This window comes from Telopea speciosissima, chromosome 7, assembly GCF_018873765.1.
Source record: "Telopea speciosissima isolate NSW1024214 ecotype Mountain lineage chromosome 7, Tspe_v1, whole genome shotgun sequence".
NCBI lineage: Eukaryota > Viridiplantae > Streptophyta > Magnoliopsida > Proteales > Proteaceae > Telopea > Telopea speciosissima.
In genome coordinates this window covers 22,497,177-22,512,694 of record NC_057922.1, presented here as the reverse complement: position 1 = coordinate 22,512,694, position 15,518 = coordinate 22,497,177, and the positions used below count along the sequence as shown (strand labels likewise).

The window sequence follows — 15,518 nt, the reverse complement described above, 5'->3', positions numbered from 1 at the left end:
CTCTCCCTGTTTTCGAGTCTCGATACATTGATTTCACCGAAAAAAAAAAAAAAAAAAGTCTCGATACATTGATTGCAAGTTAGTTACCCCCTCTCTCTCTCCAGTCTCCACTCACTCTGCAAAACCTCTCACTCGCTGTTTGGTCCTCTGTCTACTCTAATGGCGGAAACTGTTCAAATAGAAAGCCGGAAGAAGAAGAGGAAGAAGAGGAAGGAGGACACTGCAGAAGTTGGGGAAGAGTGGGAGGAATTTGTTTCTGGAGACGATAAAGATGATGGAGAAGGAGAAAGAGTTGTGCCCAGTTGGGACAAGGGCAAGAAGAGGAAGAGATTTGTGGAAGAAAAGGAAGAGAGGTCTGAGCTTCGTCAGGACCCTCTAGTTGTTTTTGGCTCGGATATCATGTTGATGATATTGAGCCGTCTGGATGCACGCAGCGTGGCACTTTCACTCCTTGTCTCTCATGGATGGCATGGAGTTGCTTCCAGCGATAGGCTCTGGAGCAGTAAGGTTAGTTCTTCTTTTGTTCTCTGTTTGATAGACTATTGGGTTTTCTTTCTTATTTTGCTTCATTTCATTTTGAGACTGCATTGATTACAAATGGAGGTTTTAGGTTGCTAATTTTGGTTTTGTGGTTGGTTTGCTTTTTTATAGTTCTTTTGTAGCTCTGTGATCCACTAACTAACTGTTTTTTTAGTTGGCCTTTTTTTTTTTTTTTTTTTTTTTTGGGGGGGAGGGTGGGGTGGGGTTGTGATTTTCATGATTTTGTTATTCTTTGTTCATTTTGTGCTAAAAAAAATTAAATGGTTTATTGACATAATAAGGTTCAGCCCACATAGTTTCTTACTCAATTCATTACTCTTGTATTATGTAAACTAACATCCACCCTGTGCCATGAGCTCTGTCTTCTTCTATGATGTTTTTGAGTGGAAACATAGTTTCTTACTCAATTCATTACTCTTGTATTATGTAAACTAACATCCACCATGTGCCATGAGCTCTGTCTTCTTCTATGATGTTTTTGAGTGGAAACATGATATTTTGGCAGTTATTTATGTGCTTTTTGGCTATACTATGGAAGTTCATTAGATACTTCTTTCTGTTTAGACTATTTCTAGTTTCTTAAACTTGTTTGAATGTCTCGCAAGTCTTTTTCTTTTAAGCATTAGTTGAATCCATGGTAAAACTTTAACACTTGCACAAGGATTCAACATAGACTTTCCCGAGGACAAGCCCTACAAAAAGCCCCAAAAGACCATCCTCCACCCCACTCAAACTCAAAATCCACTTCTTAATGTGGTTCTGATATATGAAAACCAATACCAACAGAATAGGATCGCAAACAGAGATAAATTCCAGAATACCATAGAAATCACCAACAAAATCCAGAAATCAGAATGTTTGATATCCCTGGTGAAGTGGTCCTCTTTAGGTCTAGGATAGGTGCTGAAAATATCAGATCTGCTGAATTAGGAAGTTTCTTCCTGGAGTAGGACACCTCAAATTTAACTAGTAAACTGATCTTTTAGATGATCAGATTTCAGATTCCATATCACTCACCACTGAAATCAGACTCAACAGAATTCTAAAACACGGTTCTTGAATATCCACCCAAAATAGTTAGTGAAGGCTCCAACTTAGATTAGGATTATGGCATTCAATCAGCAAAATCAAAACTTTTTTTATTTTGATAAGGAGCAAAATCAAAACTTGATAGCAAGAATATGTTTAGGGTACTGACCGAATGAGTTTTGTGGAATCAGAATGCAAATCTGATCTGTTACCATAAATTCCAAAGAGAGTAAGAGAGGTGTGTTGCAGATGGCTGCTGGTTCTGTTGCAGGATATGGCATCACAACTTACTGTATTCTTGAATGGATGATAAGAAGGAAAAAAGAAGAGAGCTGCAACCTGGGATTCCCACCACAAGGTCTGATTGGTTTCACAATCAATCAACACCTTGAATCACCACAAGGCAAGTTACTGCATCACCACAGCCAGGAGATAACATAGATAAGTAAACTGGAAATCGTGGGCTGCAATGCTATCCTGACTTTTATTTATAAAAGCAACTAAAAGACAAGTCTAAACAAACTAGGATACCCCTAGCCGACCTCCCTTACAAGTAGTCCCACCTTTCTTGAACTCTATTAAAAAAAATTAATAAGATAAGATTGACTAAAAACTTAAGTTAAACCTATTGAACCGCCAGTTCAAGGACTAAACCAAAACTAACTTAAAATAAAACAAAGTGGACCCAAGTCATGTTAAGCCTGTTCAAACAAAAGGTGGCCCATGTTAGGTCTGTTGGTAAGTCTTCAATTCTGTATCAGCGCTCCTTTAATTCTTCTTTCATTTCTTCCCAAATAGTAGATGCTCACCCACGACACTCAAGTTCCTCTCATAAGTCTTCCACCATTCACATGTTACACCAATCAATTTTGTTCAAGCCAGTTTCATATTCCTTGTTTCAAAGATTTTGAACCAATCAAAATAATCATCTAACCTTGCCAACCAGTCATAGAATACCTTCATGCCTCACACTATACTCCTTCAGTTCTAGTTTGACCCTCTGTGTATTATCAAAGCGTCTCTAAGGTGTACCACCAATAAAATATGCATGCATATGATCCTCTAAGGATGTCTGTGATAAGTAAACCCTCTGTGGTCCCCTAACCATGAACCGTTGAGTATTATTAGTGGTAGAATGACTGAATGAGTTGGATGTATGGCTTCACCTTCAGCAGGTGCAAAACTGCCTTGGATAGATAAGTGATTCTATGTTCTACTACAGTCAATCGGTCAACAATACTTCTTTGTTCAGTTGTCAATTTCTGTAACATCTCATAGATTCTGTTATAGGGATCAGGAGGCTGTTCTGGAGTTCTTGTACTATTCTCTGCCATGTCCTCTGATACCACCTAATGTGGCTCGGATATATGAAACCAGTACAAACATAACAAGATCACAAAACACACAGAAATTCCAGAATTCAAGAGAAATATCACCAAACAAAATCCAGAAGTCAGAATGCTTGATAACACTGGTCGAGTGGGTAGGTGCTGAAAAGATCAGTAAGATCCAAGGGTCAGATCTGCTTAATTAGGCAGTTCCTTGTTGGAGTAAGACACCTCAAGTCTGACTAGTCAAATGATCTTTTGGACGATCAGGTTTCAGATTCCATATCAGCACTATCAAATATATCATCGCCACTGAAATCAGACTCCACAGATACTGTAAAACACAGTTCTTGAATATCCACCCAGAATCAGAAAAATCAAAACTTGATAGAAAGAATGTGTTGAGGGTACTGACCGAATGAGTTCTGTGGAATCAGAGTGCACGTCTGACCTGTTTATGATCTGTTAGCAGAAATCCCAAAGAGAGTAAGAGAGGTGTGTCACAGATGACTGTTGGTTCTGTTGCAGGATATGGCAGCACAGCTTACTGTATTCTTGAATGGAGTTGATGAGAAGGAAGATAGGAGAAGAGAGCTGTAACCTGGGCTTCTCACCGCAAGGTCTGATTGGTTTCATTACCAATCGATACATTGAATCACCACAAGGCAAGTTACTGGTTCACCGCAGCCAAGAGAACATAAATCTGTAAACTGGAAATCGTGAGCTGCTATGCTGCCCTGCCTTTTATTTATAAAAGCAACTAAAAGTCAAGTGTCAACAGACTAGGATACCCCTAGCCGACCTCCCTTACAAGTAGTCCCACCTTTCTTAAACTTTATTTAAAAAAAAGGATAAGATAAGATAAGATTAACTAACAACTTAAAGTAAACATATTGAATCACTGGTTCAAGAACTGAACCAAAACTAACTTAAAACAAATTGAACTCAGGTCAAGTTAAGCCTGTTCAAACCAGAACTGGGCCACGTTAGGCCTGGTTCTTCCTGGACTTCCTACACTGGTAGGTCTTCAATTCTGCATCACTTCTGGCCTTATTGCCAGCCCTTCTTGCAGAAGTGTCTGAAGGTATCCATGGTATGGTAACCATATACTGAATCTCATCCTAGGGAACTACCAGCTCTGAGAAATAAGATCAACATAGGATTTGCTTTACTTAAACTTCTCTGACAGTCTCTTGATATAAGCCTGTAATTCCTATCCAATTTCTATCAAGCCTGAAATGAAATTCGCAGTATCTTTGTCTGTCACTGCGTGTTCCACTACTTCCTCCAGGTTAAAGCAAGTTGCAGCTCTTCTTCTTTTGAGCATTGTTGATGCAAAACTACTCCTCTGGCTTAGAGTTATCATCTCTCTTGCCATGCCCAAAAAGAAGTAAAATAAAAGTAATCCAATTCTTAATGCTGGTCAAATTTAGCCCAGCAGCTCAAGAGTAGCTTTTGCTTCCTTTTATCAATATATTCATACTAAAGGGTTAAGTTCACAGTTGACCTCCAGAGTTATTTTTTATTATTGGTACATAGACAATTGTAGCTTTGATATTATTTTTTTTCTTTATCAGTTTGTGTCCAAATCTATATCTGTGCGACTGTATCCGGCATAACTTTTCTTTTGGGTGGGGGGTGATTGCTGTTCCAATAATGTAATATATATGAATATTTCCAGATACATTGTTAACACCTAAGGTTTTGGAACACGAGGATAGCATAATTGTAGCCAACTGACTGTCAATTTCAACCAGGGAGACAAGTTGATTGTATCAGTTGTATGGAATATCATCTCTGTTGGAAATGGTTGTTTGAAGGGAATATCCTCTGGGATTATATTAATAGATTTAAAAGATATTTCTGAGATCGTCTCTCTGTTTCTCAAATCTCCAATTGGCCTACAATGTTCATTTTCCACCTGTCTAATCATATCCCCCTCTCCTACATACTCAATATCACCAGTTCACTACCATTAAATTTTAATCAAACGCCCAATTTCTGAACCTCTCCTAAACTGGAAATCTTTGATGATGAAAGATTTTCGAAGTTAAATGGCCGAAAAAAAGAAAAGACAAGAAAAGAAAATTCATGGAACATGCACTAGAGGAGATGGAAAACTGTAGGCTGTCTTTTCTCTCTTTGGCAATGGTTTGTACATGATAACTAGGGGTGACAGGGATCACTCCTTGAATTATATTTGCATAGGAGTAGAAGGGTCAATCATGGTCACATGATGACATGGAACTTGATTGAAAGTCAAATAAATATTAAAAATATTTGATTGTAAAATGTAATTAGAAATCTTTATTTTAAGTCTTATCAGGGAATGTTTTATTTCATGTTAATCTCTGTTTTTGTCTTTTATTTGGGTTGGTTTATTTAGTGTCTAAGAAATGTTGTTTGGCCTAATTCAGTCAGAAAAGAAATCAAATTCAGAATCCATTAGGCCTAAATAATGGATTCTGGGAGTGTGTGTTTATTCTTTCTTTTTTTCTTTTCTTTTTTTTTTTTTTTTGGGGGGGGCGGGGCGTGGGGGTGGTTGGAGTTGGGGAGGGGAGACTAAAACTGATATCATGTGTTTATACTCTCTCTGTGTCTATTTGTGGGATGCCAATAGGTCTTGCTTAAGTTTGCAAACATGAATTGCAGATATGCTTCTCATATTGGTAGATCCCTGTAATAAAATATATTAACATAATTCATGTTTAAAAATTGACAAATTTGACTGAAGACGAACTTCTTTTGATTGGTAAGCACCTGTTGACTGACTATGATATAGTTTCAAGTTTCTAGCAGAAAATAATGTGTTGTAAACACTGGTATGCATTTTTATTGTCAGTCAATCCATGAAAAATTTACTTGATAAAACTACAAAATGGGGAGATGTTGGTTGTCATGATGTCAGGTATATTATTCTGAGTCATTGTTGATCAATCTTTAGGGATCTTGCATGGCTGGTCGTATCAACATTGTCATTGAAAAGTTGCTCAAATATTTAAATGAACATAGTGCACCTGTACTGATATGATAAATATGGTATCACTTCTGCAGAATGGAATGCCACTTTTTGGCGTTGGGCTCCTCTCCAGCAACCCCCATCACTCAGGGAGTGCCCAGTAAGCATCCAACAGCTGGGCTGACTGGGCCCACGCCGGGATGTGTGCCTGTGTGCGCCAGTCAGCCCAGCCGTTGGATGCCTCACTGGGCACTCCCTGGAGAGGAGCCGGATCCCACTTTTAACGTCTTCTGAATTCCTATTGTATCAACTTTTCCCCTCAAGGTGATGGCATAAGGAAGCTTCTCTGAAAGTGTATGCATGAATTTGGGGATAATATAGGGTGTATCAGTTGAGTCAACTCGGGATTGTGTGGGACCAATGCATGTTTTAAGGCAATACAGGAAAGCATTATTGCTTGGTTTACCTCCTGTTATGCCCAAACTTGGCCATGTCAAGCCAAAACTCAGGTGAGTTGAATCAGAATGGGATCGGGATCTGCGGTGGGAAATCTGATTCCCTATTCTTAGTACTAAATCCTTGAGTGTAACATTTGGGTTGGGGTTCCCTTGTTCTCTGTGCACAATTTCTCATTTGCAATCATTTTAGCCTTCCACCCCCACCCCCCACTCCCTGTTAATCACTCAACTCATGTCCTGACATGATCAAACTTCTTGTGGCATGGTGTTTTTCTGTAAAAGCTTGGAAATTGTGTTAAAAACTGAAGCTGTCTTTAGTTTCACTGTAGGATTCGAAGTAGGAATTTGATAACGGACTAAGTTAGTTTTCCCTTTCAGTTGAAGGAATTGTGGCTCGGGAAAGCACACATACCTTGTTCATCGCAAGTTCGAGGAATATCAAAGTTGGCTGCTTATTCGTTGTCTGTCTTGGACGCCAAACGTGTGAGTGAACTTTGAACTATGCTGACTTATTATCTTGATACGTTGTGCTTTCCTTCCTACAGCTTTCAGTTTATTGACAACATTTGATCCACCAGATCCTAATCATTTGGATGCCTGGGGCTGGTTTCCTTCTGGAATACTTGTTTTATGTTGATTATATCTTGCCAGAGTTTCTAATGGTGCATCTATTGATTCATGTTTCAGTACTGTTTTAACATTATGTGTGACTCCTACTATGTGCTATCAGACTAGTAACTTTAATTGTAGTTGAGGGGTACAACTGCAAGGAGAACTTGTTTTCATGGCCATCTTTTACACTGTACAGGTAGATACTTAATGCAAAACCCACCATAAGTAGAAGAACCAGAACTAACTAGCAGGACCAGGATTTTCGAAAGAGAGAAATACAGAATAGTTTAGGAAGAAAACTGATAACTTGAAGCAGAGAGATCATATAGGCCTGTTGTTCTAGTCGAGTACTCTTCTATACCAGTAGATTACATTTCTCAGCAAACAGAGGTCTAATATGGCCTATGCTGACAACTACTGCTACTAAGAGAACAGATTAGCAGAACTAGAACGAGTATTCTAATTAATAATTCTCAGTACTTGAGACCAAAAGTCAATAGGTCAGATAATTAGAAACTACTATGTCAAATTTGAGTCAAATCTGATCAGTAGCCTGAGATATTGACGGAGAATGTCAAACAGAAAATTGGGTGGACAACAGGAGTGCCACAGGAATATGGACATTAGAATAAATTGACCTTTTATTAGAGAGAATAAGATGGAATAATATAAATAAGCAGGCCGGGAATACACCTGAAACCCCCTTGGAATCCACCAAGTTGAACTTGAGAAATTGACTCAGAGAAGTACTGAATCCGCAGTAGCACAGAGTTGCAGAAAACTGTATTTTCACTACTGGTAAAACGTGGGTTAGCCCATAGGTCAGTATATATATAATATAATTCATAAACTGAATCTCTAACAATCCTAATATGACTTGGAACTCAAACTACTACTAAAATGACAAAGCAGAATAGTATTTGATGCTCCCATTCCAACTATGACTACAAAACAGAACATAGAGTTGGAATGAAACCTTTACTCAAATTCCTAATGATTGTAGGACTTGATTTATCTAACTTCTAAAATAAAAAGGGCTCAATAACCCAATAAATTTGGACTAAACAAATCTTACTGGACTATTCTCGTAGTGCTAGCTTCTACTCATTTTCTAGGTCTATTAAAGTGGTCAATTACAACAAACCCCCTTGGATAAGAAGTTTTGATCTTGTTAAGTTCTCTAAGAAGTCTAGGGATGCTATATCTATTGCTCATTAGTGGGCGGGTAAGGCAAGGATGGAGAAACTCTCTACTACTATATCGGATGATGTATGTAATTTTATGTTTAGTTAATTATTTGTTTCTTTCATCAAAAATAAAAACCCCTTGGATCAAAGGGCCAACACATATGTAACCCAACCAATGGCTTATTTCCACTAAAATAAGACCGTTTCAGTTACCTATATCAATACCATTGCATCATAACTATAGCAAAAAATAGCATTTAGCCCGTGTAAGTTGGTAACCTCTGCATCTTAACAATTGCAGAAAGTAGTAGCATTCTCTCTCTCTCTCTCTCTCTCTGTAATCTTTAACTGATCTGTAGCTTGCATGTTATCAGATCCGCATCATGAAGGAGGACCTCTGTGATCATGTCTGGGAATTTCGTTTTACCAAGGTCTGTGCCACTAAAATGGAATTGGATATTCGTTTACTTGGTTGAACTCAGAGACGATCACTCTTGTGACTTGGAACATAGTCTGCCTCTCTACAAGAAACTTTTCTCTGGAGCCTAACACATGAAACCAATCTGACAGAAATTTCTTTGTTGACAGGCTGCTCCTGAATATTGGCGGAATCTGGATCCTTTTTGGAAAGGCACAGGCCCTTCTATGCGCCGCTACTTCCAGCCAGATGGAACCCAAACTGCAGATTCCGGTGACCAGGTCTGGGGTGGTCACGAGTGTACTTATTCAATAGTTACCAGCTTTGTAGGAGAGGGAAGGATCAGGGAACACTATGTAAGGATAAATAGATGGCCCCAAATGTCTGTGTCAAGGAAGCAGGACTGGAGCTGGGAGCTAGGCAACCACTTGTACTGTTACTCAAGCATCCCCGATGCTGATAAGGAGGGTGGCACTGGACCGTTTTTTCCAGTGTGGTAAGTTGATAGCAAGGAAACTATCAGCATCCTCATCCCTGTCAGGGTTTCAGTTTAGAGTATATATGGTTTGAGTTTTAGTTTAGAGTAGTTATGGAGTTGCATATAATGTATTGAAAATGTAACAGACTTGTGAATAGGTGAGCTTTGTGCATATAATATAATAGTGTAAAAAGAATTATGGAGTGTACTTTTCCCTGCATTTCTCTCTTCTTGTACTATGGGAACCGGATGTTTAATAGTAGACAAATAGGTCACCATGCTTGACAACTCAGTGATAGATGAAGATGCTGGTGATGAGGAGGATGGGTGCACGGTAATGAAATTGTTCAAAAGGTGAAGACAAATCTTTGAATGGATTGGAGACCACAGATCACATCCAAACGTATAAAGATCTCCAAATATGGTGTGATTTTCAGATATGAGATACCATCAAACTAGGTTTGGATGTGCTCCAAAATAACAGCAAGGTGTCTGCTTGAAGACATCCTCCATAGATGAATTAAATTCACTGGTCAATCCAATTGCATAGATCTATGAAGGATGTTTATATGTTGAATTGACACCAATATTTTTCTCTCTAAAAGCCGCAGCAGTTCATGTTTTGTTGTAAATTGGGTTCATTTAGTTACATGTTCTGTGCTGGGAGTGAGAAATGAAGATTACATTACAGCTCTTGATTTTAAAAGTCTCCCCAGGATGGGCTAGCATCACATGCCACACTCGGGACTGTTCATAACGTCATTGATAAAATGCAAGAGACCTTTTGCCATCGAATGAATTACAGCAGAGTCGTTCAGATTAGGGAAGTTCTAAAACTGGACTCCGAGCAATTATAAATTTATAACCACAATTAAGTAGGAATAGAAGTAAAGAAATAGCATAGAGGAGTATTACAGAGATCTGTGGACACAAATGCTAGCACAGTAACAGAAGAATATTACAAGTACAAACTAAGGATGCATGAAGCCTTCTTTCTCATTTCACTTCCTGGATCTCATCCAATGCATAGTTGTTAGTAGATACATTGGCGTAATTGACTTTGTTGAACCGAACCACGACCGGGTATCGAGTTTTTGGATCCTGAACATTGAACAAGATCAAGTGAACAACAGTAACCATTACCCAGAAGTGAAAAATCAAACAAGTTTTTGGAACCCTTATTTTGGGTTTTATAATTTTCAGTAGCAAAAAAAGTTGGTATTAGATTAGAAACATTCTAGGCTTTCCCTTCAAGCCAAAGATACTCTTTGTGAAGTGATCAACATTGCATCAAATCATTTCACCAAAAAAACATTGCATCAATCAGACATGAGTGATATAAAAGAGATAGCTTAAAGTTTGGATTATTCAGATTGATGAAAATGCATATGTCTCCAGTAAGAAATTCTCCTGAACACAGAAGTATCTTGGAAGCCATTAAATTCTAAGCTGGATCAAGAACAGCATAGACACACAGAGACATGATCTCTGAATGAACTAACCTGATCAACAGCTACAACAGATCCAATGCCATTGTACCAATAGGATTCTTTCCTAAGAATCTTCACCTGAAGAAAGAGAAACAGATGATGAGACACAAACCAGTTACTAACACATATAGAGATATAGAATGAAAAATCTTTTGTAGAACATCAGATAAAGAAACCCATGTATATAGTACCTTGGAGCCTCTCTTGGGTCCAATCGGAGGAGGCTTAGGCGGCGGAGCTCCACCTTCCTTGGGGGGAGTGGCGGTGGTGGCCTCTTCAGAGGCACGTACAACTAGCCTTGAGTTGTTCTTAGAAGGAAAGGAGACTGAGTTCCGTGAAGATGGGTTTGTTGTGGAGGTGAGGTTAGATGTGAAAACAAATCCAGATGCTACTGATGCCATGTTACAACTAGCCATGGCTTACCAATACCCTCTCTTCCTCTTTCTATGCGTTCTGAAGCAAGTAAAAGATTTCAAGACATATCAGAAAAAAGAAGATAAGATTGAGAGGCCTCAGACCAGCAAACAAGCATTATCAAATCTTTTCTTGATTCTTGTTGCTTTGTGTAGAACTATCTCCAATCCCAAACGGGAAATGAGGTTGACAATAACAATTTCCTCCACTTGGATGCTGCCATGTCAGCACCATATCTAAACCTTGTGGATAACCCCATCCTCTGCTCTTCTTTATAACAAATACTGTGTTTTGTTTTAAATAGGGAACATATTCCATAGTAATTCCTTCTTTTTTTTTATAAAAAATAAAAATAAAAATTTATTGATGAGAACGTGTTGAACACATGGATTACGAATTACAACCTTCAAGAATACATGGAGCAGATATAGCCATTTGGTCCTACACCTTAAGGATTAAAATTCTCCGGGCAAGGGAGTCAGCCAAGTTGTTCCTTCTCTTAGAATAAGAGAGAAACTACATGACTCTAGATAGGATACCATTTAGATAATATCATATAGAATAGGAGACACCGATAGAGGTAGATTCATATTAAAACCAGTTAGATAATTGATCAGCTTCCTATTATCAGATTCGACGATGATATGATCCAAGTTATCTTCAATCGCTTGGAGTAGACCTTCCCAAGTTGCCATCACTTCTCTATTAAGAGGTGGGTTCTTTCTCTTTGATTATCCTCCTAGGTATAATACATGGTGCAAATGTCCAATGGATCAATCTCGACTTAAGGGTGTCAATTTGGAATCAGAAAATTAAAACTGAAACTGACTGTTTAAAATCAAATCAAATTGAATAAAAAAAATTGATTCATTTTTGTTTTTGAAAAGTGGAATTTCATTCGAATGGGTTCAATTTTAGACTGAAAACTCTCTTTTTTAATTGAATCAAACTGAATAAAGTGTAATATGTATAATCCAATTTCAAACGTACTTAAACTATACTAAACCCAACAATCACGTGTCTTTGTTTAGTTGTATGAAATTATCAACTATGGGATTTTTACTGAGTTGTGCAAAAGGGTTGAAAGATTACAAATTTGAACTTATGAGATGTATCTTCAAAAGGTTGTAATTTCATTATTCAGTTTATTTCAGCAGGTTATCTCCACAAACAAATTTAGAATTGAATTACCAAGAACGTAAATTGAATGAAACTAAAGAAATCCGAATCGATTTATACATATTGTATCCTGATTCAAACAAAAAAACCAATAACCTTTAACAGACCCTGCTAAGCTCGAACTCGTTATCAATTTATATAACCGAATATGTATAAGTTCCTTAAATTCACAAAACAAAAAATGGTAAATTTATAAATAAAAAAAAAATGTAAAACAATCCAAACCAAGGTTTAAAGACTTTTAGAAATTTGGGACCATCGATCCTGATTCCAATTGTCCCAAAATCAACTGGACTCGGCAAGAAATCGGTCAGATTAGGCTGGTATCAGTTGGACTAAATATGCGTAGAAGTGAGTTTAATAGAAATTAACCCTAGTTGATTCCAGGTTGAATAAGCTGATTCACGAAATTCCGATCTAAGTTCTAAAACCAAAAACTGAACACGAAATTAATAAGTGACCATAATGTCCAAAGTTGAGCAATGTGGCTTGGCTATGGTGTTGCTCATTGTTGTCAACATAGCCAACACACTCATGGCATGATGCATGTTTAGTTGGAGTTGGGAGCCATCGCTTTAGAAACCCTTTTCAAATGCATTAGTTTGTAGCTCAATTTCTGGGCATATGCATTGATCTTGAGTTGAAGATGCCCTGCGCCTGAACAGGACTGGGCTGGGCCTGTGTTTCAACCAGGGTCGCTGGGTTTAGTATTTTCCTCACCCTAGGTTGAGGCCTAGGCCTTGGCAGGGCCAGCCCGACCCTATACGCACTTAATAAATATGGGCCCAAGCCTGTATGCACTTATAACCCACTAATATATTTTAAGGCTAACAATAAATATGGGCTTTATTAAGTGGGCTAGGCCTAGGCTTGGGCAGATTTTAAGACCCTTAGGGTTGGGCTGAGAGGTTTTAAGATGCCTGGCCCATTGACACCCCTAGTTTTCACTTTGCAGATGGTCATATGAAGAAAGTTGGAGCAAATAATGTTTTTGGGGTTAAAGTTGAAGCAAGTTAGTATTCAGGAGGTAGCAGGTTTTGATGTGTAATCGCCTCTCGACTCTCATAATACATTTTTGTAAAAGAGAAATGGTAGGGAAATCATGTCTTACAGGTATTCCTTTATGCTTATTCATCTTTGATATCATCTTCCTTGAAATTTGTTAATATTTCCTTCCAAAAAGGCAAAAACTATGATGATGTAGTTCTTAAATTATGAGTTTTGGTCAATTATTGATGACAATATCTACTATGCAAAGATGGATCACTCGTTCAAATACAAAGGTGAAGAAGAGGTCAGGCCGCAGTTTCAAGTTGAAAAGATTACACCCACAGATTAAATAAAAGATCATCCCTAGGTAGGCCTATAAACGGATCGGATTTGGTTCGGATACGGATCGGATGTAATCGGATTCGGATATTTCCTGGTCGAATACGGATACCTCTAAACGGATTCGGATGGATTCGGATGCGGATCGAATTCGGATTTTCAACCATCCATTTACACCTTTGCCTTGTGTGACCCGAACCTTCCTCCCCCTAGTGGATACAATTCACGCTCAATCCATAGTTTTAGATCATGATTCTCTTTTCCTCATATTCTAGAACCTGTTGAATCTTCAAAAACCCTCAAGATCGTTATTTACTTAATTTTTTACAATTAAGTATTCGGATTCGGATTTTTTTTCGGATATCTCTAATCGAATACGAATGCCCTTAAACGAATACGGATGCAGATCGAATTTGAATTTTCGATTATCCATTTACAGCTCTATCCCTAGGTTAAGCCTCAAAGAACTATCAGACATGATGATACATGAAGTTACTTTATATATTTTGCCATTTGAACTGATTATGCTCACAACTTCTACCCTTATGGAGTAAGTTAGGTTATTCTACCAAAAACAAAAACAAAAACCAAAAAAAATTGAGTTTGGTTATTTGGTTTTATAGATGGTGTTATGAGGGTGGATCTTGGTGCAACGGTTAGGTTGCTCCATTGTGACCAAGTGGTCACGGGTTCAAGTCTCTAGAAAAAGCCTCTTTGTGAAGCAGGGGCAAGGCTGCGTACATTATGACCCTTCCCAGATCCCGTAGTGGTGGGAACCTCTTGCAGTAGGTACGCCTTTTTAGGTGGTGTTATGTGTGTCCGACCCAGTTGGAGGAGTATTTATATGTTTTCGTGCCTTATTGTGTAAGCAAGTGAAACAATAGTGAGATCTGAATATTTTGGAGTTGGGGTATTTGGGTGAGAGTTTTTGTTGTTGTATTGATGTTCTTGAGAGATCTCCATTGTAATATTCTTTCATTACACAGTAAATTATCTTCAGCTTCATCCGTGGACGCAGCACATCATATTAATGTGTGAACCACATTAAATCTATATGTCATCTATACTCTGTTTTTCGTTTTGTTGTTCATGTTTCTTTGGTGTTTGTTTTAACAGATGGTTCTAGAGATCACTTACACTGTTCATGGAAAGCAGAGTGTGTGCATTACTTTTGAAGTTCTTATAGTTATAGGGGGAGTAATAATAACTGATGTATTTACATTATTCCAGGCAGGCTCCCAGATCAGTCTCAGCCCCACTTGGATCCACTTGAATCATTGATGCATTTGTATGTGCTTATAATCATTCACTCACCACACCTAAATCAATAGAAAACACCTATATATATAGATTGTTGGGAAGTGGGAACAGGTTGATCTTGACCCGAAGGATATGATTCTTTATAATCTAAGCTGCCTGACCCAGCTAATCTTTAATCCATTTTTACCGGTTAAGTTCCATGCAGAGGAGCTGGAAAGTTGAAAAGTTTTTGAAATCTAGCAGAATTTCAATAGAAATATAAAAAACAAATTGATTTTTTTTTTTTTTTTTGGAATTCTTTCAAAATTCAATAAAATAGAAATTAGTAATTCCCCAATTAGTCTGAATCTCCTTTTTTTTTTTTCCCATAATCTGATTTTTTTTACTGAAATTTGATTAAATGATTTCTATTTCAATTTCAATTTCAAAGGATGATTTCTATTTTAGAAATTGTTTTGTTTGATTTTTGCACTTTATTTTTCGGTTATATAGAAATCAAGTGGAATAGAAATTCTAAAATAGTTGAGGAGCTGTTTCAGAATTTCAATTTCATTTGATTTCACTCTTGCTATTTAATGAGCACATTGTTAATTTGATGGAAAAAATAGTAATGTCATGTTAAAAACAAAATACCATCATTCTTCTTCTCTTAATGGTCTCACTATCACTATCACCATACCACCACCACCACACGCCATCGCTACGTTACTACCACCATCACCGCCACCACCCCGCCACAGCTACCGCTACCACCACCACCATCGTCACTACTATTGTCGCCACCACCGCTACCACTATTGCCGCCACCATCAGCCCACCACCACCACCACCCTTTCC

General features: G+C 37.9%; 2 protein-coding genes across 3 annotated transcripts; one reads left to right on the top strand and one right to left on the bottom strand.

The window, feature by feature from the left end:
* Positions 1-62: 62 nt before the first annotated feature.
* On the top strand, positions 63-9,098 carry LOC122668815. Of its 2 annotated transcripts, XM_043865349.1 has the most exons (4): positions 63-507; positions 6,693-6,797; positions 8,488-8,544; positions 8,702-9,098. In XM_043865349.1, the coding sequence occupies exons 1-4, from the start codon at positions 160-162 to the stop codon at positions 9,029-9,031; spliced, it is 840 nt and encodes a 279-aa protein (XP_043721284.1). In that variant the 5' UTR covers positions 63-159; the 3' UTR covers positions 9,032-9,098. The 2 variants fall into 2 exon arrangements, with proteins under 2 accessions (XP_043721284.1, XP_043721286.1); XM_043865351.1 differs by lacking the exon at positions 6,693-6,797.
* Positions 9,099-9,846: 748 nt separating this feature from the next.
* On the bottom strand, positions 9,847-13,353 carry LOC122668816 (photosystem I reaction center subunit IV B, chloroplastic-like). Its single transcript, XM_043865352.1, has 4 exons — positions 13,342-13,353; positions 10,691-10,952; positions 10,512-10,577; positions 9,847-10,110 (listed from the first exon to the last, which is right to left on the bottom strand). Exons 2-4 carry the CDS (start codon positions 10,913-10,915, stop codon positions 10,006-10,008), a joined length of 396 nt encoding a protein of 131 aa, XP_043721287.1. The 5' UTR covers positions 10,916-10,952; positions 13,342-13,353; the 3' UTR covers positions 9,847-10,005.
* Positions 13,354-15,518: the final 2,165 nt, after the last annotated feature.